The sequence below is a fragment of the Salvelinus fontinalis genome, chromosome 15, assembly GCF_029448725.1.
Source record: "Salvelinus fontinalis isolate EN_2023a chromosome 15, ASM2944872v1, whole genome shotgun sequence".
In the NCBI taxonomy this organism is placed as follows: domain Eukaryota; kingdom Metazoa; phylum Chordata; class Actinopteri; order Salmoniformes; family Salmonidae; genus Salvelinus; species Salvelinus fontinalis.
In genome coordinates, this window is record NC_074679.1 from 5,134,066 (window position 1) to 5,160,511 (window position 26,446).

General features: G+C 41.7%; 3 protein-coding genes across 8 annotated transcripts in view; 2 read left to right on the forward strand and 1 right to left on the reverse strand.

The window, feature by feature from the left end:
- Nucleotides 1-90: 90 nt before the first annotated feature.
- On the forward strand, nucleotides 91-11,529 carry cnih1 (cornichon family AMPA receptor auxiliary protein 1). Of its 3 annotated transcripts, XM_055862505.1 has the most exons (6): nucleotides 91-261; nucleotides 1,385-1,453; nucleotides 2,935-2,982; nucleotides 6,475-6,587; nucleotides 8,364-8,507; nucleotides 11,086-11,529. In XM_055862505.1, the coding sequence occupies exons 1-6, from the start codon at nucleotides 181-183 to the stop codon at nucleotides 11,111-11,113; spliced, it is 483 nt and encodes a 160-aa protein (XP_055718480.1). In that variant the 5' UTR covers nucleotides 91-180; the 3' UTR covers nucleotides 11,114-11,529. The 3 variants fall into 3 exon arrangements, with proteins under 3 accessions (XP_055718480.1, XP_055718481.1, XP_055718479.1); XM_055862506.1 differs by lacking the exon at nucleotides 2,935-2,982 and having other exon boundaries at nucleotides 95-261; XM_055862504.1 differs by lacking the exons at nucleotides 91-261; nucleotides 1,385-1,453; nucleotides 2,935-2,982; nucleotides 6,475-6,587; nucleotides 8,364-8,507 and adding an exon at nucleotides 8,514-10,676.
- Nucleotides 11,530-12,254: 725 nt separating this feature from the next.
- Nucleotides 12,255-15,123, reverse strand: cdkn3 (cyclin dependent kinase inhibitor 3). 2 transcript variants are annotated; one of them, XM_055862507.1, is made up of 7 exons: nucleotides 14,997-15,123; nucleotides 14,492-14,586; nucleotides 14,250-14,350; nucleotides 13,707-13,929; nucleotides 13,444-13,475; nucleotides 13,247-13,350; nucleotides 12,255-13,067 (listed from the first exon to the last, which is right to left on the reverse strand). In XM_055862507.1, the coding sequence occupies exons 2-7, from the start codon at nucleotides 14,569-14,571 to the stop codon at nucleotides 12,978-12,980; spliced, it is 630 nt and encodes a 209-aa protein (XP_055718482.1). In that variant the 5' UTR covers nucleotides 14,572-14,586; nucleotides 14,997-15,123; the 3' UTR covers nucleotides 12,255-12,977. The 2 variants fall into 2 exon arrangements, with proteins under 2 accessions (XP_055718482.1, XP_055718483.1); XM_055862508.1 differs by lacking the exon at nucleotides 14,997-15,123 and having other exon boundaries at nucleotides 14,424-14,580.
- An 81-nt stretch (nucleotides 15,124-15,204) lies between these two features.
- Nucleotides 15,205-26,446, forward strand: part of LOC129811303 (uncharacterized) — a 36,266-nt gene continuing 25,024 nt past the window's right edge. Inside the window, exons 1-6 of one of the 3 annotated variants that reach the window (XM_055862501.1) lie at nucleotides 15,205-15,417; nucleotides 19,328-19,374; nucleotides 19,765-19,815; nucleotides 23,206-23,370; nucleotides 23,608-23,726; nucleotides 25,476-25,612. In XM_055862501.1, coding sequence (XP_055718476.1) covers nucleotides 15,399-15,417; nucleotides 19,328-19,374; nucleotides 19,765-19,815; nucleotides 23,206-23,370; nucleotides 23,608-23,726; nucleotides 25,476-25,612 — 538 coding nt within the window. In that variant the 5' untranslated portion in view covers nucleotides 15,205-15,398. The remainder of the gene's footprint in view (nucleotides 15,418-19,327; nucleotides 19,375-19,764; nucleotides 19,816-23,205; nucleotides 23,371-23,607; nucleotides 23,727-25,475; nucleotides 25,613-26,446) is intronic. The other 2 variants (XM_055862503.1, XM_055862502.1) reach the window with 2 other exon arrangements.

Genomic DNA, 26,446 nt, shown 5'->3' on the forward strand with positions numbered 1-26,446 from the left:
AAACTCCAGTGTTGCCAAAATGCGCCTGTCGCGACGCTGTGGAACGCACCCGGAAGTAGGAAAATATGTGCGCATACCCTGTTCCCCTCCCTTCCTGTCTAGCGTTCTCTGCAATCACAGAATTCTGTAGTTTCTTTCCTCTTCTGTGTCTGGCTACATCAGTCAGCAAGCTACACAAAAATGGCGTTCACATTCGCGGCCTTTTGTTACATGCTTGCGCTATTGCTTACGGCCGCTCTTATTTTCTTCGCCATTTGGCATGTAAGTATATTGGTGTCTTAATCAAACGGTATGGTTTGAAAGTGAATGTAGGTATTATATAGAGAGCCAATGTTTTCTTCTAAACTAGTGGCAAACAGGCTTGTCACCCGTTAGTTAACCAAGAATGAATGGCACACACCAATTCGTGTTGTTGGACCGAAAATACTAATTCGTTTATATCCACGACCAGAATATATGGCCTAACTACTAGCTATCCAGAAACAAATGGGTAGCCATTTATTTTACTCGAAATGTAAAACATACGATACGTAGTTAGCATTTAGCTAACTTTGCTATATATGGTAACATCAGTTTATGATGGCTAGCTAACGGTAGCTTCCTAGCTATATGGAGGTATCTAAATATGGTGAACACAGTAACATTATTTGGCGAAATAAGATAAGATGGCTAACTAATAGACTAATTAACCGGAGCCTCGTCGAAAGATGACAATCCTGACTTGATTGCTGCCATTCTCCATGTTTTCTGTTTGTGCGTCTTCCGGATTCTATACTTTCTTCTCGACTCTGATAACTAGCTTTTGATCCCTCTGAAGTCTCCTTAGTTAAAGACTGTTGTTGGGATGCTAGTTATTAATCTACATGCCCGCATAATGTATTAGCCCCTGTGCTGGCTGTACAAGCCGTTGTTGTAGCTAACGTTAGCTAGTGCTTGAGGACATTGTAAACAAACACTGTAGTACAACAGTATCCTCCTGGGGATATTTGTTCTCTAATTTCTACAAAGGAAAACAGTTGGTTTTCCCCTCACTGTTAATGGCCACAGTGGACGTGTACTAATACCCATAACACCTAGCGGTCGAACAGGGAAATGGTCACAATCGTTTTTCCGCGATCCATTTTTCTCATTGGGAATTTTAGAAACACTTAAAATAAGGGCTGTGTTTCATGTAGGCTTACTTTGGCGTGATGTTTTGATAACCACGTAAAACTCTCTCGGACAGTGTTGATTTTTCACTATATTAGACTAATTACGCTCAGATTCAAAAATGCAAATCTTGATGATTTGCAATCATTGTTTTTGTTCAACGATGCATTTGTCTCTGTCATACAAGACGTGGGATGAAGTAATTTACTTAAACATACGTTCTCTTTCTCTACAGATAATTGCATTTGATGAACTGAAGACTGATTACAAGAATCCCATAGATCAATGTAACACATTGAATCCGGTAAGTAAAACATGTATGGTTGCAGGTGATGTCTTTCTCCTAGCTTCTTTGACCGAATGCTGATTTGCTTTCTGTAATGTGTGTAGTAGGATGGATGAGGATACGGCCTAGTAGTCACACTGAGGGATGAGGTTACAGCCTAGTAGTCACACTGAGGGATGAGGTTACAGCCTAGTAGTCACACTGAGGGATGAGGTTACAGCTTAGTAGTCACAGTAAGGGATGAGGTTACGGCCTAGTAGTCACACTGAGAGATGAGGTTACGGCCTAGTAGTCGCACTGAGGGATGAGGTTACGGCCTAGTAGTCACACTGAGGGATAAGGTTACGGCCTAGTAGTCACACTGAGGGATGAGGTTACGGCCTAGTAGTCACACTGAGGGATGAGGTTACGGCCTAGTAGTCACACTGAGGGATGAGGTTACGGCCTAGTAGTCACACTGAGGGATGAGGTTACGGCCTAGTAGTCACACTAAGGATGGATGAGGTTACGGCCTAGTAGTCACACTAACTAAGGAGGGATGAGGTTACGGCCTAGTAGTCACACTGAGGAGGGATGAGGTTACGGCCTAGTAGTCACACTAAGGAGGGATGAGGTTACGGCCAAGTAGTCACACTGAGGAGGGATGAGGTTACGGCCTAGTAGTCACACTGAGGAGGGATGAGGTTACGGCCTAGTAGTCACACTGAGGAGGGATGAGGTTACGGCCTAGTAGTCACACTGAGGGATGAGGTTACGGCCTAGTAGTCACACTGAGGAGGGATGAGGTTACGGCCTAGTAGTCACACTAAGGAGGGATGAGGTTACGGCCTAGTAGTCACACTGAGGAGGGATGAGGTTACGGCCTAGTAGTCACACTGAGGAGGGATGAGGTTACGGCCTAGTAGTCACACTGAGGAGGGATGAGGTTACGGCCTAGTAGTCACACTGAGGAGGGATGAGGTTACGGCCTAGTAGTCACACTGAGGAGGGATGAGGTTACGGCCTAGTAGTCACACTGAGGAGGGATGAGGTTACGGCCTAGTAGTCACACTAAGGAGGGATGAGGTTACGGCCTAGTAGTCACACTAAGGAGGGATGAGGTTACGGCCAAGTAGTCACACTAAGGATGGATGAGGTTATGGCCTAGTAGTCACACTGAGGAGGGATGAGGTTACGGCCTAGTAGTCACACTAAGGAGGGATGAGGTTACGGCCTAGTAGTCACACTAAGGAGGGATGAGGTTACGGCCTAGTAGTCACACTGAGGAGGGATGAGGTTACGGCCTAGTAGTCACACTGAGGAGGGATGAGGTTACGGCCTAGTAGTCACACTAAGGAGGGATGAGGTTACGGCCTAGTAGTCACACTAAGGGACGTCTCTGCTGCACTGTTATGCTTAATTTCCAACCTGAGTATCTGACTGTTAATCTACAGTGATCTTGTCAGTTGTCATACTCTAACACATTTTTTTTTTTATCTACAATTTTTATCGGCATAAAGACAGTTGAAAAGGTCAAAAAGATTAAAAGAGTCAAAATTGCGTTGAAGGTTTGTACCAATCTTCGATATAAAATGCCAGTTTCGGTTCAAGTTCAGTCTCCAGTCTGTCATTCTGCACGAGTGTTTGCAAATGTCTTTTCAGTGAACAATTCTCAGAATAGGTGCCCTCATTGGACTAATTTTACATCAGGGTTATGGATTGAAGTCTCAGCTTTCTGTGCTCATTGATATTACAAAACGACTTTTATAAATAGCCAAACCGGCTCAATGTAGTTTTATAGGATTTCGTTAGACCTTGACTCGGTCTAACATCCTCAAGAGTTGAGTCCGATGATGGAAGTTAAACTGTCAGATTCCATTTCACCTTTTTTGTTCTTTCTCATGCCTGAGCCAGTAGCATAGCAGTCATGTGCACATGTTACTACGTTGCGTCGCTTCCTGTGCGTGCGCCTTCTGTATCACCCAGCCCATTTCCCCCATGAGATATAGATCCTTCATGATTGGAGAGTACAGTAGCTTATAGGATAGACTTAGTGTCAACCACTTTTTACTAGGCTGCTATGTTTCTATGTCTGTAACTGGCTCTTCATTGCTTCAGATTTCATATATCAAAGTGTAAGGAAAACTGGGCTGAAACGTGTTTGTGTACGCTTTCATTAGAATCATTAAGGTTGTATCCCAAACCTCCCTATTTAGTGCCCTACTTTTGACCAGGGCCACCATAGGGAGTAGGGGTGCCATTTGTGACCGCAGAGGGGCTCTTGGTGTGTAGGAAGTGTAGTTCATTTTGTATTAGACTGGAAGAGGGTTCCTCAAAAGCATTGGGGAATGTGTGAAGACGCATCAATGTAGGGTTACCAATATTATTGACTATATAACACGACGTACAGATGTTAACTGAAAAGACTTGCAAATGCTCAGAACATGCATGATTCTATACAACCTACCCTTTTGTTTCCATGTGATAAGAATACTCTTGTAATATCCCTGATATTCATATTAACCATTAGACCTATTTCTTCACTAGTTGGCCGAGGATTTAATGGGAATGCACTTTTTTTTTCTTTTTTTTTTTTACAAGGAGAGATTTTAAGTAGGGCCAAGCCTATATTTTAATAGGTTAGGCTATAATTCAATATTTAAAGAGAGAATATTCTAGTTGTACTGACTGGTCTCTGACAGTTGAACATGTATTTTGTTGTGGGCAGTGACAGGAGGCTCCACCAGGTGTTAGAAAGGATCTTTTATGGGATTAAATCAACTGTGGATCTCTGGACTGGTTAATCTGTGTTGTATTACTGTGGATCTCTGGACTGGTTAATCTGTGTTGTATTACTGTGGATCTCTGGACTGGTTAATCTGTGTTGTATTACTGTGGATCTCTGGACTGGTTAATCTGTGCTGTATTACTGTGGATCTCTGGACTGGTTAATCTGTGTTGTATTACTGTGGATCTCTGGACTGGTTAATCTGTGCTGTATTACTGTGGATCTCAGGACTGGTTAATCTGTGTTGTATTACTGTGGATCTCTGGACTGGTTAATCTGTGTTGTATTACTGTGGATCTCTGGACTGGTTAATCTGTGTTGTATTACTGTGGATCTCAGGACTGGTTAATCTGTGTTGTATTACTGTGGATCTCAGGACTGGTTAATCTGTGTTGTATTACCCTGGCCTGGGTCATTCAGACCTGCTGTTGTACCACAACCCTACTGCCTTTCGTATGCCATAACTAGTCCAAGATTGCCAGTATATAAAGCAGCGGCGTAAGAATCAATTCTAAATTGTCAAAATAAAGTAGTGCTGTAAACTGCTGAGAATTTTTATCCCAAATTGCTTGACCGTCGTGCTTTCTAGACTAGCGTTTTGAGTTGTTTGTAAACACGACGACAGTAGATTTTACTAGACTTTGGCTCAAGCTTATATATGGTCACCTGGGGGTTTGGAACAGATGGCTGTAGGATCTTACTAACAACCCTCTAGATCAACATTTTGTAGGGATCACTGATTGGATAGTAAAGACGGGTGGAGTTACCTTACATAAAACATGAATTCATCTAGGCATAGGGTGAATCCCAAATGGAACCCCATATATAGTGCACCACTTTTGACCATGGCCCTTTAGACCAGAGCCTTATGGGCCCTAGTTAAAAGTAGTGCACTATATAGGGAATGGGGTGCCATTTGGGACACAATTTATATGATGTTGCCCATAGGAGAGAACTGCACTGTTAAAGGGGAAATTTGGTTACTCAAGATTTAAACCTGTGAACTCAAATCTGCAGGTCTGTGACGCGGCGCCCATCTTGAACAGAACTAGAGATTAGGACGAAAACCCAAATCGATTCCCTACATAGTGTCCTACTTTTGACCAGGGTCCCTATAGGAAATAGGGTTCCATTTAGGACACAGCCTAAAACCTTCTACATTGCGCTCTAGTGTAACATAACATCTCCTTCCACATGTTTTAAATGTAGCAATACAGTGCAGGGATGAAACCCACTGTGTCCTCCATCTTCCTCCCCCCTCCCTCCATCTGTGGGCAGTGGAGGGTCATCCTGAACCCCCCCCCCCCCTCCTTGATCAAATGCATGGCTTCCATGTAGTGATTCCATCTGCCCCCCCCCCTCTCCTCCTCACAAGCCTGAGCCTACACCAGATGACGTCACAGTAGCCCTGTCCTGCCCTATTATGGGACAGACAGACGGGCTCACTCAAGAGCCTGCGTCCCAAAAGACACCCTATTCCCTATGTTGCGCACTACTTTTGACCAGGCCAGGGCCCACAGAGTAACCATGGGGCTTTGTTCTAAAGTAGTGCACTTTTTAATAGGGAATAGGATGCCATTTGGACGCAGGCCTAGGTGTGAGTTGATTCCTCCGGGCCTGGTGTCCTCTCTCTGGTCCAAACGTATGACATGATGCATGTTCCACATCGTATGTCTCTTGGTAGTGCATGAATGGTGAAAGGTACGTTCTGTTCTCTGCCCTGCTAACCACCCCCAAGGTCTTGTGCAATGAGCATCTACTGTATGATGTATAGTAATGTAAACGTGTGATAAATCATCAACAATGTGTGTGCTGGGGGGGGGAGAAACTCTTTAAAATTTGTATAAAATCTGACTGTTAGTTCAATGTCTACTTCATGTTCATGGTGTCCTGTGCATTTTATTGCTCTGGTCATATAATTATTAACATCAATTGTAAAGCAATCTGAGAGATTTTGAGACCTCTATTTCCTGATTTATAGGTGTATTCTACAGTCTATTTCAGTTTATAACGAGTCAGTTTAATTTCTGAAATCTGTAGACCGGTCTGAGGCAGCCTTCAGTGACTCCTCCTGACTCTTGTCCAATCTGTAGACCGGTCTGAGAGGCAGCCTTCAGTGACTCCTCCTGACTCTTGTCCAATCTGTAGACCGGTCTGAGAGGCAGCCTTCAGTGACTCCTCCTGACTCTTGTCTTGTTCATATGACTCCCTGAGTATAAAGCTAATAATGTGTTGTTTACTAATGTTGTTGTTGTTTACATGCTCCTCCCAGCTGGTACTCCCGGAGTATCTCATCCATGTGTTCTTCTGCGTGATGTTCCTGTGTGCTGCTGAGTGGCTCACCCTCGGCCTCAACATGCCACTGCTGGCCTACCACGTCTGGCGGTACGTACACGTCTAGAACAATCTTGACTTTGACCCGGGATTCCATCCTTGGAGCACTGTCGACCAATGTGCTTTTTAACGGCAATGTTTCCGCGTTAGCACATATCACGTTAATGGTCAAATGCTGCAGATGTCAACTCAATCTGAAATTGACCTTTTTAAATGTCAAGCGCGCTATAACGTTGGATCAGATTTGAGTCCAAGCCTTACGTTACAACATTGTAACCCTTAGATATTCCCGCTGCAACGTTGACCCTTACAACTGTTATTTTCATTTTTTTCACGATTTGTTGAAAACAACTTAATTTATTCTCGACCTGGGTGACTGATTTCCGCTTGGTTTATGCTCCCGTTTGTAATGCTGCCTTTCAGTGTTTTAGTATTGTTGCTACAGAAACCAGTGTAGTTGACTTAGAAAACAAACTGAACACAGCTATGCTTCCTGTTTCAATGCTGGTATGCAGAAATAGTTCAAGTAAATGTTTAATGTGTTCCTTTAGTTATGAGTAAATAGCTGTGTTTGAATACCCATACTAACATACTGTATACTACATACTTAATGAGATAATACTATTAGTTCATTTTAGTATAATGTAAACAAACAGTATCCTTTCGGTTGAGCGTACTAGTACTACGTCTGTCTACCGGAAGTTGATGCTGTTGCTATGCAACCTCTTGCTAGCTTTTTAGCATAACAAATTACTAGCTATACGTTTTATGATTTCGGGTGTGTTTGTAAATTCAATCTGAAGTACCAGAGTGCGCTCTGGGCATTTGTAAATTCAGATTGTTGTCAGATTGTCCGTTCGTAAATTCAGAGCATGTCCCTCTCGGAGAGAGACTAGCTACTTCCAGACACAAATTACCATTTTACTCTCCCTAGCAGAGCTGGTTAGGCTGTTGGTAATTTGTGTCTGGAAGTAGCTAGCCTCTCTCCGAGAGGGACATGCTCTGAATTTACGAACGGACAATCTGAATTTACAAATGCCCAGAGCATACTCTGGCACATCAGATTGAATTTACAAACACACCCGAAATCATAAAATGTATAGCTAGTAATTTGTTACGCTAAAAAGCTAGCAAGAGGTTGCATAGCAACAGCATCAACTTCCGGTAGAAAGACTTAGTGCTTGTACGCTCAACGAACGCACAACATCTATACCACTTAGCTAAGAATGACGTGAATAATCAAGTCAATAAACTTTGGGTAGTTAGTTAGGTATCATGTAGTTAATATACTGGCAAGTTCCAACTTTTAGTAGCCAACTAACGCTAGCTAGCTAGCTAACATACAGGTGCATACTGCTGTAATGATATGCTATGCGTAATGATAGCGTAGGTAAAAAAAAGTCAAGTCATTACTTTATTACACTGCTCAACATTTGTCATCAGTTAAAGCGATGATTTTGTATCCGCTCTCGTCGGACTTCGCCTTCATATTTTCCGCCATTTTCTTCAAATCTGAAAAACGCTATGAAGCCACGCCCATTTTCTGAACAATTGCATTATGGGCCCTAAAAGCATGGAAATAGTGTCCACTGCTTGTATACTTTGTATTTTCACGAATGTAGTACGACATCTGCGAACTTTTAGCATACGACCTATCTATACTATGACCAAAAAGCATACTACGTACTAAATTACATCAGAAATAGTGCGGCTAGTATGAGTATTCGAACACATCTAATGTCTCGTGTTTTCATGCAGATATACGAGTAAATGTTTCATATGTTTCTAAAGATATATCATACATTTGTCTCGTATGTTTTTCTGAAGGTATATGAGCAGGCCGGTGATGAGTGGTCCAGGCCTCTATGATCCAACAACAATCATGAACGCTGACATCCTGGCCTTCTGTCAAAAGGAGGGCTGGTGCAAACTGGCCTTCTACCTCCTCTCCTTCTTCTACTATCTCTATGGGTATGTTATTATCTCTACCTCCTCTACTATCTCTATGGGTATGTTATTATCTCTACCACCTCTACTATCTCTATGGGTATGTTATTATCTCTACCACCTCTACTATCTCTATGGGTATGTTATTATCTCTACCTCTACTATCTCTATGGGTATGTTATTATCTCTACCACCTCTATCTCTGGGCATGTTATTATCTCTACCTCCTCTACTATCTCTACGGGTATGTTATTATCTCTACGGGTATGTTATTATCTCTACGGGTATGTTATTATCTCTATGGGTATGTTATTATCTCTACCTTCTCTACTATCTCTACGAGTATGTTATTATCTCTACGGGTATGTTATTATCTCTACTATCTCTATGGGTATGTTATTATCTCTACCTTCTCTACTATCTCTACGAGTATGTTATTATCTCTATCTCTACGAGTATGTTATTATCTCTACCTCTACTATCTCTACGAGTATGTTATTATCTCTACCTCTACTATCTCTATGTGTATGTTATTATCTCTACCTCTACTATCTCTATGGGTATGTTATTATCTCTACCACTACTATCTCTATGGGTATGTTATTATCTCTACCACCTCTACTATATCTATGGGTATGTTATTATCTCTACCACCTCTACTATATCTACGGGTATGTTATTATCTCTACCACCTCTACTATATCTACGGGTATGTTATTATCTCTACCACCTCTACTATCTCTACGGGTATGTTATTATCTCTACCACCTCTACTATCTCTACGGGTATGTTATTATCTCTACCACCTCTACTATCTCTACGGGTATGTTATTATCTCTACCTCTACTATCTCTACGGGTATGTTATTATCTCTACCTCCTCTACTATCTCTACGGGTATGTTATTATCTCTACCTCCTCTACTATCTCTATGGGTATGTTATTATCTCTACCACCTCTACTATCTCTATGGGTATGTTATTATCTCTACCACCTCTACTATCTCTATGGGTATGTTATTATCTCTACCACTTCTACTATCTCTATGGGTATGTTATTATCTCTACCACTTCTACTATCTCTATGGGTATGTTATCTCTACCACCTCTACTATCTCTACGGGTATGTTATCTCTACCACCTCTACTATCTCTATGGGTATGTTATCTCTACCACCTCTACTATCTCTATGGGTATGTTATTATCTCTACCACCTCTACTATCTCTATGGGTATGTTATTATCTCTACCACCTCTACTATCTCTATGGGTATGTTATTATCTCTACCACCTCTACTATCTCTATGGGTATGTTATTATCTCTACCACCTCTACTATCTCTACGGGTATGTTATTATCTCTACCACCTCTACTATCTCTACGGGTATGTTATTATCTCTACCTCCTCTACTATCTCTACGGGTATGTTATTATCTCTACCTCCTCTACTATCTCTATGGGTATGTTATTATCTCTACCACCTCTACTATCTCTATGGGTATGTTATTATCTCTACCACCTCTACTATCTCTATGGGTATGTTATTATCTCTACCACTTCTACTATCTCTATGGGTATGTTATTATCTCTACCACTTCTACTATCTCTATGGGTATGTTATTATCTCTACCACTTCTACTATCTCTATGGGTATGTTATCTCTACCACCTCTACTATCTCTACGGGTATGTTATCTCTACCACCTCTACTATCTCTATGGGTATGTTATCTCTACCACCTCTACTATCTCTATGGGTATGTTATTATCTCTACCACCTCTACTATCTCTATGGGTATGTTATTATCTCTACCACCTCTACTATCTCTATGGGTATGTTATTATCTCTACCACCTCTACTATCTCTATGGGTATGTTATTATCTCTACCACCTCTACTATCTCTACGGGTATGTTATTATCTCTACCACCTCTACTATCTCTACGGGTATGTTATTATCTCTACCACCTCTACTATCTCTACGGGTATGTTATTATCTCTACCATCTCTACGGGTATGTTATTATCTCTACCTCCTCTACTATCTCTACGGGTATGTTATTATCTCTACCTCTACTATCTCTACGGGCATGTTATTATCTCTACCTCCTCTACTATCTCTATGGGTATGTTATTATCTCTACCACTACTATCTCTATGGGTATGTTATTATCTCTACCACTTCTACTATCTCTATGGGTATGTTATTATCTCTACCACCTCTACTATCTCTACGGGTATGTTATTATCTCTACCACCTCTACTATCTCTACGGGTATGTTATTATCTCTACCACCTCTACTATCTCTACGGGTATGTTATTATCTCTACCTCCTCTATCTCTATGGGTATGTAATATCATCTGCCTATTCAAGGCTGTCTGGTTTTCAAGTGTTACTTGCCATTTATAGTGAATACACTGAAAATCTTACAAGAGCTCATCTTCTTTCACATAATTATCCTAATGAATATCACACCATTAGTCATTTTTGTATTTTTTTTTTTTTTATCCCGTCTTCACTCCAGGCGATATGCCAGAGAATCGATGTAAACATCCTCACCCCAAACAAATGCTCTTTATTTTCCTGATATTTTTTTTCTCTAACAGGATGATCTACGTGTTGGTGAGCTCTTAGAGTGGTCAGAGTAATGATCTGCATGTACGAGATGAAACACTGTGGTTTTAGTGGAGAAGCTGAAACCGGGACCTGCAGGAAGACTGATCATTTACCACAGAGTGATACAAGATGTCCGCCGTTTCAACAGGATGGACTAAACCCCCCCCCCCTCCCAGCGCAGAGCAGAGCGGCCATTACTATACAAAAAAAACATTTCTCCCTTTATTTTTATCTTCAATTTGGGTCACAGCTTTCCGCTCGTTCATAGTTTGTGAGTCCACTGAATGCTTTCTGAGAGGAAGACTAACGAGAACAGACCTTTGGACTCTTTTCCATTATCATGTGATGCTTTAAAATTGATTTCAAATAGTTTATCATGTTTGTTTTTGACCCCCTCCCTACTTTTGACTGTTTACAACCCCCCCCCCCCCCCCCCCCCTTTTGACTGTTTACAAATTAGAAGAGATTCTGTTATGATCAGCATCGTCAGTTATATTCAGAGCTGTGTTGCTTATCTAATAAATACTGTATTAAGGTATTTTGGTTGTGAATTATAATGCCAAGCTTGTGAAAATTATTGTGTTGGGGTTGTCATAATTACATGGTTACTCAATTGTAGAATATTGAAAATACTTTTCTTGCCCAGACACATTGTAAAAACTAGAACTCGCCTAAATAGGTGTGTATAAAGGGTTGAATGAGTCTTATCTTGATCACCTGATGGAAAATGTGTTGCACATACAGGGACAATCAGTATGGTTGTCATATCTTAAACTGTTTATACATTTTTTTTTGATTTACCATGCTTTCTGAAGACTTATCTGACATCTCATTCTACTTTTGTAGCCCTGGTTATACATACTTGCTTTAAAGGGGTGTTTTTGTCTGTAGATGCTAATAGGCAATTTGATGTGACGCTACAGCAATCCCAAGTAGACATGTGTGAACATAACGTTCCTACTGAGGCATATCTGTGTAACCATTGAACTTATGTACTCAAACAACCAATTCCAAAATGTACCTGTTTAGATTTGGCTTCACGTTATTGCATTGGCTTAATGTATATTTCAATTTTGGCTACCAAAAATATCAATTATTTATTTGAGAATGTCACACTATTACATTGTTGCTGGAGCAGTGACGTGTTCGCAGATTTCAGGATTTTTAATCAGGTTGTCTTTATTTGACTTTCTAAAAAGATAAAGAATATTTATCCCAATGTCTTCTGTCTTTGACCAACCTGTAAAGTCATCAGGAAGTGGTTTCTTTTCTTCACTTTAATTTCCACATGTTCGTACTAGAGTAACTCATTTCACCAAGGAAAAGATTCAAATCTGAACACATTTTCAAGGCAATGTTCTGAGAACACATTCATGGTAAGTGCTGCATATATCGGCCCAATCGGGGAGAAATGACAGTCTTTAAAGGGGATCTTCCACAGTACAGATTGAATCTAGACCCAAATCACAACTAGTGAATGACTCCAAGTAAACCTACCCCCACTACACTGATGTGCAACAGATTGGCTCAACAGACAGCTGAGCTACCATTATACTGTACAAATGTGGAGATCACGCCTCACAACAGTCCCGCTTAATAGAAGCCACTTTATTTACTCATTTTGATTCAAATAGTTCTTGCAAACCCATAGAGGCACTCAATCGCAATGTAAAGCCGATATCAGAGCACGACAATACCTAAAACTTTTAATTTAAGAACAAAATGGCTTAAAACAAACATGCTTTTTAAAAAGTGCTATAAGAGAACACATACAATCACATTAAACCATCTCTTTTTGAGAGAGGTTGATATTCATTCAATGCATTTATTACTCCCAATTAATTTAAAAAGAGAGCTCAGTTGATGTTGAAGGGGAATGGTATCACCGCGACACCGATCGCTCTGTTGAGACTGCTTTGGTTTCTTGGTAGGCAGAGTATTTTTCCCGGAACTCATGCAGGAAGTTGTATTGCTGGGCGGGGGGAATTACAGCAACATTATAGAAAATCTGGACAGACAATTCATTAGTGGCTCCAGATCTGTTTCTGCTCTCTTGACAGCAATGGAGCTGGCAAGAGCACAAACAGATCTGGGACCAGGCTTCTACAATAAGATATTTTTTTTATAGAAAGATTAGAAGTGTCTCCTCACCTTGACTGTCTGAATGGCCCCACCCCCTCTGTGCTCTCTTAGGATCTCGATGGCTTTGTTGGGAGTCATGGAGACAGACAGCTGAAGCAGCAGACAGGCAGCAACTGTTGAAGACAGATGGACAGAGACACCCGTTCAGAGTCATGTTGATGACGTTGAGGCAAAATGACAACCCAAAAAAGTATAATAATTCGTACTTAGCCCAGAGCGACCCAGGCCTCCGTAACAACTGGCGAGAGAAGCACAGAATATATTAGTTAAAAACTTGTTCGTTTTGTGAAGACAGGAAAGTGCTACCGGCACTTTAAAACGAACCCCCCCCCCCCCCCCCCCCAAATATTTTGAGTTTGCGCCAATAGGGGCTAAAATGAATACATCAAGTCAAACAATGAATTGGTCAAAGCATGATTTTATTGCATGACACCGTCTGTAATCCAAATGAATACTCTTTCCTACTCACTGGATGACAGTCTTCCTGTTGTTGTGTAGGTTGTCTTGCAGTCCCTCCAGTATCTGGCAGCACTGTTGCAGTTCAGGGGTGCCCCCGTCAGGGAAGGGCAGGTGGTGCACCACGAGCCCCTGCTGCCTGTAGGTCTCCAGCAGGCTAGGCACACGGTACTTATGGAGCTCTCCTCTGGTACAGAACACAAACACATCCTGCACCCCCTGGTTCTGCAGCTCACCTGGACAAAGAAGATGTGAAGATACTGTAGGCATGTGGACCAAATGGCCCCGTATTCCCTTATGTAAAAAAAGAGCACCTATATGTAATAGGATGCTATTTGGGACAATGTCAACAAGCGGATTCAGAACACTACATTAGTCACGTCGGCCTTGACTGCACCGAAAGAGAAGATTTCCCCCCCCTCTCCTCCCACTGACAATGATTACCCATGATGACAAAGACATAACAGTCCACAAACCCATCCAGTCTCACCATAGCCTCTCAGGGGAATTAGCCTACTATTAGGACACTTTAAATCACAGAAATAGGTCAACTTACCAACATCTCTCAGTAAATTTCTTCTGATATCTTTGAATTTGCACCCTGGCAAAGGACATATTCCAAGAAACAGAGAACAGTCCACTATGGACAAGGGCAACCTGTCAGGGAGAATGGTTTATCAATGTTCTACCAGGTCCGTTTAGGCTATGTATAAATACATGGGTCACCTACTTGATCAGTGACATGTGTAACCAGGCCAGTGACCTTTGCCCTGAGTCATGTGTCTGTTAGCAACTTGCCAGGAGATCTGGAAAGGTGTGCGATGTTCTTCACAAACTTCCTCTTCATCAGAGGATGAATCAAACTCACTGGTCCGCATTGTTTCTGGCTGAGGCTGGGTTGGAAGGAAACTATATCAGTCACACACATTTTTTAAAACGACATTAACCGCTAGTTACTGTAATGACAGAACAAGTAGCCGGGCCACTGGCGACCAAACACACACATTCCATGTTTACGTGATCGTCTTGGTCAAGTTCTGTTTCAAGTTATCTTACAGGAGTTAACGTTCTCTCATATCTGTGTTAATGGGGAATCAGTGTTAGACATGAATTGTTAGCTAGCTAGATAATTTGATATGAACGATACAGAAGCTAACGAGCGTTAGCTGGCTGACCTAACTATGGAGTTACCATCGTGCTAGCTTGTTAACGCTAATGGAAAGCAATTTTTTATTTCATTTAATGGCATCGTGAGAACATAGCCTTTAGTTAATCAGAAGCTAAAAATTAAAGACTTTCTTACCAAATACACAATGGATTGACGTTCCAACCAATTTTGACAGATAGTTCATGAAAGCTTGTCAGCTACGATTTAAAAACACACGAGTGTCCAAGCCAGCCAATCAGATCCACGCTCTACTCGTCCACGCCTAAGAGTGCACTCGATTTAAGGCTCGGAGTAACCCGGCCGGTCTAAACATTCATTTGATTTAACGCAGGTTGCTCGTCTTGCGTGGACGCACCCAGGAGATACGAACTGTATCAAGTATCCGTCAGTGCATCCTTTGCACAAATGCACCTGCTATCAAAGGTTCAGGGCGCCGCCACAAGTGCAGTGCCAATTAATGAAATGTCAGTTTTTGCTAAAATAAGTGGATTTGGATGGAGCAAATTTCATGTGATGAGATATTTCTTGATGATCTGAATGGCGGTGGCAAATAACGGTAAGATAACATTCATAGTATCATCAAATTATTACTAGAATTTCATTTGAATATGTTTCATCCTTTCCTATGGGTAGGTTGACTTGATTTTAGAAGACATAATTATTATAACTTTTAGATATAACTGTTATTTTTAAAGGGGAAAAAAAGGTGATACATTGTAATTTCGTATGAATGTTTTAAAACAGGATTTCAGATATCACTTTTCTTTCCAGTGAACCTAATGTATTAAAATAGAAATAGAGAATATAATTACTTATCAACTGGTTAACATTGAATATTTGTAGGAATTAACTGGTGTATGGACTCTCTTTATGTTATAATACTGTATCTGATCTGTCCTTCTGCTGTTAGGCTTAGAAGGAGGTAGTTTGGCCTCTTGTCTTTGGTCCCTGCAGTGTAGAGCTGTTTGCCAGGTTAGTCACTTCCCCCTCACCAGGGGAATCGCTGGCAGGGGCAGTTCTAGCTTGGGTACTATAAACAGACGCTGTCAGACCACTGACTAGAGTACAATAAGTATACTACATTTATGATTTGGTGCAGGGTTTCCTTCTTGAAAAATATTTATCAAGACAGACAGCAGGACATAACATTCAGTCAGGTTGTCAGGACTAACAACTTGTTAATGTTGCACTTTGTATTTTATAATGAAATACAACACTTTTGTTCTATGATTTTACTTGTTTTATTGGGTCAGTCAGTGACTAGGTTAGTCAGGAACATAGAATCTATAGAAAGAGCTTTTTAAACCCTGGCAATTTGAGTGGTAAACTCATTCTATGGATGATATTTCTATGGTTAGGAAGAGGTTACCATGACTACAGAGAGAGCAGAGCAGACAGAGAGAAAAGAGGTTAAATGCCGGGTCTTTGTCACTATTGTGTCCCGCCCTGATATCCAATCTGGGTTGGAGGAAAGGAAGGATTCATTCCCAGAGGAATTATAGAGCTCTGCTCTCTGTGCTAACCTGTGATCTGAGAGGTAAAGCCACGTTGAAGAGGGTAAAACCTCTGATATTTATGACTGGTGTGAATAGGCAAAGACATGGAGATTGTACTCCGGGTTCGAGGGACACAGGAGAGAGACTGTTCCTCAGTTTACTGGTCTTTAATCTTGATGGTAGGTTTAACAGAGTTCAGGCTTCTGTACCGTCTTTAAGCTGCAGTTGTCCAGTGTTGTGTGTCCGTACACTGTGGTCAGAAAGTTAAACGATGAAATAGAATCAATACAATGGTTTGACCTCTTAGAATAAGGCACATATTAATGAGCAAATAGCAAGCACTAGAGCTAAACAATTCTCCTCTGCTATGATAATACATACATACATACATACATACATACATACATACATACATACATACATACATACATACATACATACATACATACATACATACATACATACATATACATATACATATATACATACATACATATACATATATACACACACACACACACACACACACACACACACACACACACACACACACACACACACACACACACACACACACACACACACACATACACATACATATACACATATATATATATATATACAGTACCAGTCAAATTATTGGACACACCTACTCATTCAAGGGTTTTTCTTTATTTTTACTATTTTCTACATTGTACAATAACAGTGAAGACATCGAAACTATGAAATAACACACATGGAATCATGTAGTAACCAAAAAAGTGTTAAACAAATTAAAATATATTTTATATTTGAGAATCTTCAAAGTAGCAACCCTTGATGACAGCTTTGCAAACTCTTGGCATTCTCTCAACCAGCTTCATGAGGTAGTCACCTGGAATGCATTTCAATTAACAGGTGTGCCTTGTTAAAAGTTCATTTGTGGAATTTCTTTCTATCTTAATGCGTTTGAGCCAATCAATGGTGTTGTGACGAGGTAGGGGTGGTATACAGAAGATAGCCCTATTTGGTAAAATACAAAGTCCATATTATGGCAAGAACAGCTCAAATAAGCAAAGAGACAGTCCATCATTACTTTAAGACATAAAGGTCAGTCAAAACGGAAAATGTCAAGAACTTTTCAAGTTTCTTCAAGTGCAGTCACAAAAACCATCAAGCGCTATGATGAAACTGGCTCTCATGAGGACCGCCACAGGAATGGAAGACCCAGAGTTCTCTCTGCTGCAGAGGATATGTTCATTAGAGTTACCAGCCTCAGAAATTGCAGCCCAAATAAATGCTTCACAGTGTTCAAGTAAAAGACACATCTCAACATCAACTGTTCAGAGGAGACTGCGTGAATCAGGCCTTTGTGGTCGAATTGCTGCAAAGAAACCACTACTAAAGGACACCAATAATAAGAAGAGACTTGCTTGGGCCAAGAAACACGAGCAATGGACATTAGACCGGTGGACATCTGTCCTTTGGTCTGATGAGTCCAAATTTGAGATTTTTTGTTCCAACTGCCATGTCTTTACAAGACGCAGAGTTGGTGAAGGGATGATCTCTGCATGTGTGGTTCCCACTGTGAAGCACGGAGGAGGTGTGATGGTGTTTTGCTGGTGACATTGTCAGTGATTTATTTAGAATTCAAGGCACACTTAACCAGCCTGGCTACCACAGCATTCTGCAGCGATACACCATCCCATCTGGTTTGCGCTTAGTGGGACTATCATTTGTTTTTCATCAGGACAATGACCCAAAACACACCTCCAGGCTGTGTAAGGGCTATTTGACCAAGAAGGAGAGTGATGGAGTGCTGCATCAGATGACCTGGCCTCCACAATCACCTGACCTCAACCCAATTGAGATGGTTTGGGATGAGTTAAACCGCAGAGTGAAGGAAAAGCAGCCAACAGTGCTCAGTATATGTGGGAAATCCTTCAAGACTGTTGGAAAAGCATTCCTCATGAAGCTGGTTGAGAGAATGCCAAGAGTGTGCAAAGCTGTCATCAAGGCAAAGAGTGGCTACTTAGAATCTAAAATATATTTTTGTTTGTTTAACACTTTTATGATTACTACATGATTCCATATGTGTTATTTCATAGTTTTGAGGTCTTCATTATTCTTCTACAATGTAGAAAATAGTAACAATAAAGAAAAACCCTTGAATGAGTAGGTGTGTTTTAACTGGTACTGTATATATATATATATAATGATTCAAAACAAGACACAAAATGGCAACAACTTAGTTAGCTAGCCAGCTAATATGACAGGAAAAGTTACTTAGCAGGCATAAAAACAAGTGCATAAAATACCACATGACAAGAATGTGACCAAAATAATGACAACTCTGTCAGAAAACATGAGGAAACAAATGCTGTACTCACAGCTGTTGCATTTACGCACAGTGAAGGGTAAAACAGTTAGAAAGAAAACTGAGGTTCCTCTCCACAGCCGCAGCCCTTAAGAAAAAAGATAGCAGTTATAGTGTAGTATAGCTCCAGTATGCTGTAAATACTGAGTCCAAAATATATATTTTTACTGCAGTAATTTTGCAGTGTAATTGCAGTTAGAGTGTAGTATAACTGCGATTACACTGCAATTATTCAGCAATTACTGCGTCCAAAATACCACAGTCGACTGCAGTTACTGCACTTTTTACTGCAGTTTCAAAACTGCAATCTTGTTTTTGTAAGGGCTGCTGAACTTAGGGATGAACCCTCTGCGAGCGTGTGCTGAGCTTAGGGATGAACCCTCTGCGAGCGTGTGCTGAGCTTAGGGATGAACCCTCTGCGAGCGTGTGCTGAGCTTAGTGATGAACCCTCTGCGAGCGTGTGCTGAGCTTAGTGATGAACCCTCTGCGAGCGTGTGCTGAGCTTAGGGATGAACCCTCTGCGAGCGTGTGCTGAGCTTAGGGATGAACCCTCTGCGAGCGTGTGCTGAGCTGACAGAGGTTGTGTTTATAGATGTTTGCTCGTCTTCCCACAGAGCTTATGAAGCCTCAGGAGGGAGAGCTAGTCAGTGAGATCTCCAAGGTAAACCTGTTTACTCCCTGATTATCCTCCCTCACATATTAACTACCTCGGCGTATTCCCCATGTTTAAAACACACCCAACGTCTGGGCCTACATCCCAAATGGCACCCTATTCGCTATGTAGTGCACTACTTTTGACCAGGGCCCTAATAGGGACTAGTGCACTACTTTTGACCAGGGCCCTAATAGGGACTAGTGCACTACATAGGTAATAGTGAGCCATTTGGGCTACTAACTTCCTTCGAACCCCTTGTTACATTATAGACCATCTCTGATACCTCTCATATTGTCTCATGTTGTAGCCCACACTGTGTTGTGTTGTTGTGTTATCTACATTTACATTTACATTTAAGTCATTTATCTAATTGAATGTTGATTTTTACGTTGACAGGCTGTGGAATCATTTTTCCTTTCTGAGGACAATGGCCACCTGCACACCCAGGTTGTACAACTGATGCATAATGCATTTGACACAATAGTTGTAATACAATTGAAATATTTATTTTTTTGTGAAACAATAGAACGAGTTTTGTCTGCACAATTGTTTATTTATTTTTTGACTCAACCATATCTGTAATGTCTCCACGACGCTCGTGTAGTTATTTGTGTGCAGTAAAACTCTCCGCTTGTGTCACAACCGTTGTGTCAACTGTGTTGTAAATCCGTTGTACAACATGAGTGTGTACGGGGCCAATAAAGTATGCATTGAGTTGATACAATGATTATGATTTGTGCAATGGGAGAGTTTGTCTGTTACACAAATGTTTACACAACCGTTGTGTAGCTCACTGTCTCTCTTTTTATTTATACAGAACAAAATATATATAAACGCAACATGCAAGAATTTAAAAGATTTTACTGAGTTACAGAGTTCATATAAGGAAACCAGTCAATTTAAATAAATCCATTAGACCCTAATTTATGGATTTCACATGACTGGGAATACAGATATGCATCTGTTGGTCACGGATACCATTAAAAAAGTTAGGGGTGTGGATCAGTTAACCAGTCACTATCTGGTGTGACCACCGTTTGCCTCATGCAGCACGACACATCTCCTTCACATAGAGTTAATCAGGATGTTGATTGTGGCCTGTGGAATGTTGTCCCATTCCTCTTCAATGGCTGTGTGTGAAGTTGCTGGATATTGGAGGGAACTGGAAAGCGCTGTCGTACACGTTAATCCAGGGCATCCCAAACATGAGATCATGAAGCCCACGTGGTCTGCGGTTGTGAGACCGGTTGGACGTACTGACAAATTCTCTAAAACAACGTTGGAGGCGGTAAAGAAATTAACATTCATTCAACATTGGCTCCCGAGTGGCGCAATGGTCTAAGGCACTGCATCTCAGTGCAAGAGGTGTCACTATAGTACCTGGTTCAAATCCAGGTTGTATCACATCCGGCCGTGATTGGGAGTCTCGTAAGGCGGTGCACAATTGGCCCAGCGCCGTCCGGGTTTGGCCGGAGTAGGTCGTCATTGTAAATAAGAATGTGTTCTTAACTGACTTGCCTAGTTAAAAAAAGGTTACACATTAATTTCTCTGGCAACAGCTCTGGTGGACGTTCCTGCAGTCAGCACGCTCCCTCAAAACTGTGGCGTTGTGTGACAAAACTGCACATTGCCTTTTGTTGTCCCCAGCACAAGGTGCACCTGTGTAATAATCATGCTGTTTAATCAGCTTCTTGATATGCCACACCCATTAGGTGGATGGATTATCTTGGCAAAGGAGAAATCCTCACTAACTGGGATGTTAACAAATTTGTGCCCAAACATTTAGAGAAATAATACTTTTGTGCGTAGGGAACATTTCTGGGACCAACATTTTGCATGTTGCGTTTATATTTTTGTTCAGTGTATGTTATTTTGCCTTTAATTAACCAAGTATAACCGGGTTTCAATCCGATCGTGCATAGCCGACAATGTGGCTTTTAAAGGCTATGTTCCCTCGTGCGCGGAGACTGTATTCACGGTTAACACTGTAGATGTCGTCTCAATTAGAAATTAGCCTACATTTAAATGCCACAATCGGATTGAATCCTGGCCGAAGTAATTGAGAACACATGCTCTTTACCTATAACAACCTGACACTATCTATCCATGTCCTGTATCTGTTCATCTATCCATCCATCCATCCATCCATCCATGTATCCATCCATGTATCCATCCATGTATCCATCCATGTATCCACCCATCCATCCATGTATCCATCCATGTATCCACCCATCCATCCATGTATCCATCCACCCATCCATCCATGTATCCATCCATGTATCAATCAATGTATCCATCCATGTATCCACCCATCCATGTATCCACCCATCCATGTATCCATCCATCCATCCATGTATCCACCCATCCATGTATCCATCCACCCATCCATCCATGTATCCATCCACCCATCCATCCATGTATCCATCCATCCATCCATCCATGTATCCATCCATCCATGTATCCACCCATCCATCCATCCATCCATGTATCCACCCATCCATGTATCCATCCATTCATGTATCCATCCCTCCATCCATGTATCCATGTATCCATCCATCCATCCCTCCATCCATGTATCCATCCATCCATCCATCCATGTATCCATCCATCCATCCCTCCATCCATGTATCCATCCATCCATCCATGTATCCATCCATGTATCCATCCATGTATCCATCCATCCATCCATGTATCCATGTATCCATCCACCCATCCATCCATGTATCCCTCCATCCATGTATCGAATCCATGTATCCATCCATCCATGTATCCATGTATCCATCCATCCATGTATCCATCCATCCATGTATCCATCCATCCATGTATCCATGTATCCATCCATCCATCCCTCCATCCATGTATCCATCCATCCATCCATCCATGTATCCATCCACCTATCCATCCAAGTATCCATCCATCCATCCATGTATCCATCCATCCATCCCTCCATCCATGTATCCATCCATCCATCCATCCATGTATCCATCCACCTATCCATCCATGTATCCATCCATCCATCCATCCATGTATCCATCCATCCATGTATCCATCCATCCATGTATCCATCCATCCATCCATCCATGTATCCCTCCATCCATGTATCCATCCATCCATGTATCCATCCATCCATGTATCCCTCCATCCATGTATCCATCCATCCATCCATCCATCCCTCCATCCATGTATCGAATCCATGTATCCATCCATGTATCCATCCATCCATGTATCCATCCATCCATGTATCCATGTATCCATCCATCCATCCATGTATCCATCCATCCATCCATGTATCCATCCATCCATGTATCCCTCCATCCATGTATCCATCCATCCATCCATGTATCCATCCATCCATCCATGTATCCATCCATCCATCCATGTATCCATCCATCCATGTATCCCTCCATCCATGTATCCATCCATGTATCCATCCATCCATCCATGTATCCCTCCATCCATGTATCCATCCATGTATCCATCCATCCATGTATCCATCCATCCATCCATCCATGTATCCCTCCATCCATGTATCCATCCATCCATGTATCCATCCATCCATGTATCCCTCCATCCATGTATCCATCCATCCATCCCTCCATCCATCCCTCCATCCATGTATCCCTCCATCCATGTATCCATCCATCCATCCATCCATGTATCCCTCCATCCATCCATCCATCCATGTATCCATCCATCCATCCATCCATGTATCCCTCCATCCATGTATCCATCCATCCATCCATCCATCCATCCCTCCATCCATGTATCCATCCATCCATGTATCCATCCATGCACCCCCCCCCCCCCCCCCCTTCCATCTCTCTCTCCCTCCTCCAGCTCCAGGGCCTGGTGTCAGAGCTGAAGGTGGGCTTCTCCAGTGCTCTGTATGAGCTGAGTCAGATCCAGCATGGAGACAGTGATATCAGGGAGGAGGTGGGAGAAGCCCGGAGGAGCTGTGAGAGAAAGGCCCTGCGCATGGAGACCCTGGTTGAATCTCTCAGGGTGAGATGGAGTTCAAGCAGGTCATGAGACCAAAGAGATGGGTCCCCAGGAACATCGCCTTTAAACGGTCGACAACGCTCTACAAAGTGTGCTTGGATTTAATCTCGGCCGAGGCTTTTATAAGAGCATAGAGACTACGGAACGGGAATTACGATCATGATGTTTTGAATCAATAATTTGCTAAAACAACAACCTCAGAGAAGATGAAGTTAACATGGAACAATTGTCACCCCACAGGATGAACTGGGAGAGATGCGTTGCCAGATCCTGCAACTCTGTGGCAGCAACAGGCAGAGGTCTCCTATACAACAGGAGGTAAAGGTGACACAATCAGCTCTGGCAACCCAGAGAGACAGGTAATCAGTAACATCCATACAGACACCACTAAATCATCTGTAGAAAGTAATGATTGATTAATATGCTGGTCTTTTAGAAATCGTAATCCAAATATATTGTACTGTTATTGTCAAAACATGAATACATATATTGTATTGGATCAATAGTGTCCAGCAGCTATCTAGCCTGGGTCCCAGTCTGTTTCTCCTATCATTCCACTCCGTATCATCCCAAATGTTTGGCAATGACACGGAGTACAAAGAGTGGAATGGTACAACACATTACAGGTTCTAGGTTTTAGACTAGCAGCTATCTTCGGTTCTTGTCAAAGTGTGTTTTAGGAGGATCCGGGCACCCAGATGGATTTCTGATGTACATTTTCTTTACTATCTGGTAGTAATACAGGTCTGTACTATCTGGTCTGTACTATCAGGTCTGTACTATCAGGTCTGTACTATCTGGTCTGTACTATCTGGTCTGTACTATCAGGTCTGTACTATCTGGTCTGTACTATCTGGTCTGTACTATCAGGTGGTAATACAGGTCTGTACTATCTGGTCTGTACTATCTGGTAGTAATACAGGTATGTTCTATCAGGTGGTAATACAGGTCTGTACTATCAGGTCTGTACTATCTGGTCTGTACTATCTGGTAGTAATACAGGTCTGTACTATCTGGTCTGTACTATCTGGTGGTAATACAGGTCTGTACAATCTGGTCTGTACTATCTGGTGGTAATACAGGTCTGTACTATCTGGTCTGTACTATCTGGTGGTAATACAGGTCTGTACTATCTGGTCTGTACTATCTGGTCTGTACTATCTGGTCTGTACTATCTGGTAGTAATACAGGTCTGTACTATCTGGTCTGTACTATCTGGTGGTAATACAGGTCTGTACTATCTGGTCTGTACTATCTGGTCTGTACTATCTGGTAGTAATACAGGTCTGTACTATCTGGTCTGTACTATCTGGTCTGTACTATCTGGTCTGTACTATCTGGTGGTAATACAGGTCTGTACTATCTGGTCTGTACTATCAGGTCTGTACTATCTGGTAGTAATACAGGTCTGTACTATCTGGTCTGTACTATCTGGTCTGTACTATCTGGTAGTAATACAGGTCTGTACTATCTGGTCTGTACTATCTGGTCTGTACTATCTGGTCTGTACTATCTGGTCTGTACTATCTGGTCTGTACTATCAGGTCTGTACTATCTGGTCTGTACTATCTGGTCTGTACTATCTGGTAGTAATACAGGTCTGTACTATCTGGTCTGTACTATCAGGTCTGTACTATCTGGTAGTAATACAGGTCTGTACTATCAGGTCTGTACTATCTGGTCTGTACTATCTGGTAGTAATACAGGTATGTACTATCAGGTCTGTACTATCTGGTGGTAATACAGGTCTGTACTATCTGGTCTGTACTATCAGGTCTGTACTATCTGGTCTGTACTATCTGGTAGTAATACAGGTCTGTACTATCTGGTCTGTACTATCTGGTAGTAATACAGGTCTGTACTATCTGGTGGTAATACAGGTCTGTACTATCTGGTAGTAATACAGGTATGTACTATCTGGTAGTAATACAGGTCTGTACTATCTGGTAGTAATACAGGTCTGTACTATCTGGTCTGTACTATCAGGTCTGTACTATCTGGTGGTAATACAGGTCTGTACTATCTGGTAGTAATACAGGTCTGTACTATCTGGTAGTAATACAGGTCTGTACTATCTGGTGGTAATACAGGTCTGTACTATCTGGTAGTAATACAGGTCTTGTGGTGAACGGGAGGAGCCACTGTGAGTGCAGTGCCAGCAGCACGTCATCCTCTTCGAACAGGGGCAGAGTCCTGCTCCACTGCTACCTGCAGGGGCTCAAGGCCGGGATGTATGAGGGGACAGGTAAGTCCACACTGTACAAATACACTCTGTAAAACACCGTGCGATGTTTAACAGTGAGAATGGCAGAATGGTGAACTTACTAAATGACTAGAGTTTGACTGTGTGATATTAGGTTTCTTCTTGTGTCAATATTTTCCGTCTGGATTTTAATGATTTGTATGGGAACTCAACGTTCCCCAAACAAAGGGGGGTGCACGTTTTTTTGTTGTTGTTTTTTTGCCTTATCACTACACAGCTGATTAAAATAATCAACTCGTCATCAGGCTTTGAGTATTTGAATCAATGCTGCTAGGGAAAACAACTAAAATGTGCACTTCTTGGGGTCCCCGGGACCGAGTTTGGGAACCGCAGCAGTAACTTACTTGTTTATTCAGGACAGGGCAAAGAAAAAAAGGTAGATCTCTGATCTAGGATCAGTTTTGCCTTTTAGATCATAAGACTATATGGACAGATCCTAGATCATTGCCAGCAATATAAATCAGGGGCCGTGTTAAGCATCTCAGTGTACGAGTGCTGATCTCGGATCAGTTTAGCTTTTTAAATCTTACTGAATAAGATGGAGCTTGATCCTGTATCACCAGTCCTACTCTGAGATGTTTCACACGGGCCCTTTATGAACACGGGCCCAGATTTATATTATCACAACACTAGAACAGCTTTTATTCTCATACTATTGCTCCTATTTAGAAGTTGATAGTTTGCATCACAGGCTGTTGGAGAAGGTTTGAATTCTAACTGTCACAGGCTGTTGGAGAAGATTTGAATTCTAACTGTCACAGGCTGTTGGAGAAGGTTTGAATTCTAACTGTCACAGGCTGTTGGAGAAGGTTTGAA

Bases quoted from the DNA above. Each gene is read 5' to 3' on its own strand.
- cnih1 (XM_055862504.1), top strand. From the start codon at position 8,618: ATGGGTATGTTATTATCTCTACCTCTACTATCTCTATGGGTATGTTAT.
- cdkn3 (XM_055862507.1), bottom strand. From the start codon at position 14,571: ATGCGGACCAGTGAGTTTGATTCATCCTCTGATGAAGAGGAAGTTTGT. The intron at 13,930-14,249 runs GTAAGTTGACCT...TTCTTTGTCCAG, and splicing joins AAATTTACTGAGAGATGTTG to GTGAGCTGCAGAACCAGGGG. The intron at 13,351-13,443 runs GTACGAATTATT...TGTCTTCAACAG, and splicing joins CCTGGGTCGCTCTGGGCTAA to TTGCTGCCTGTCTGCTGCTT.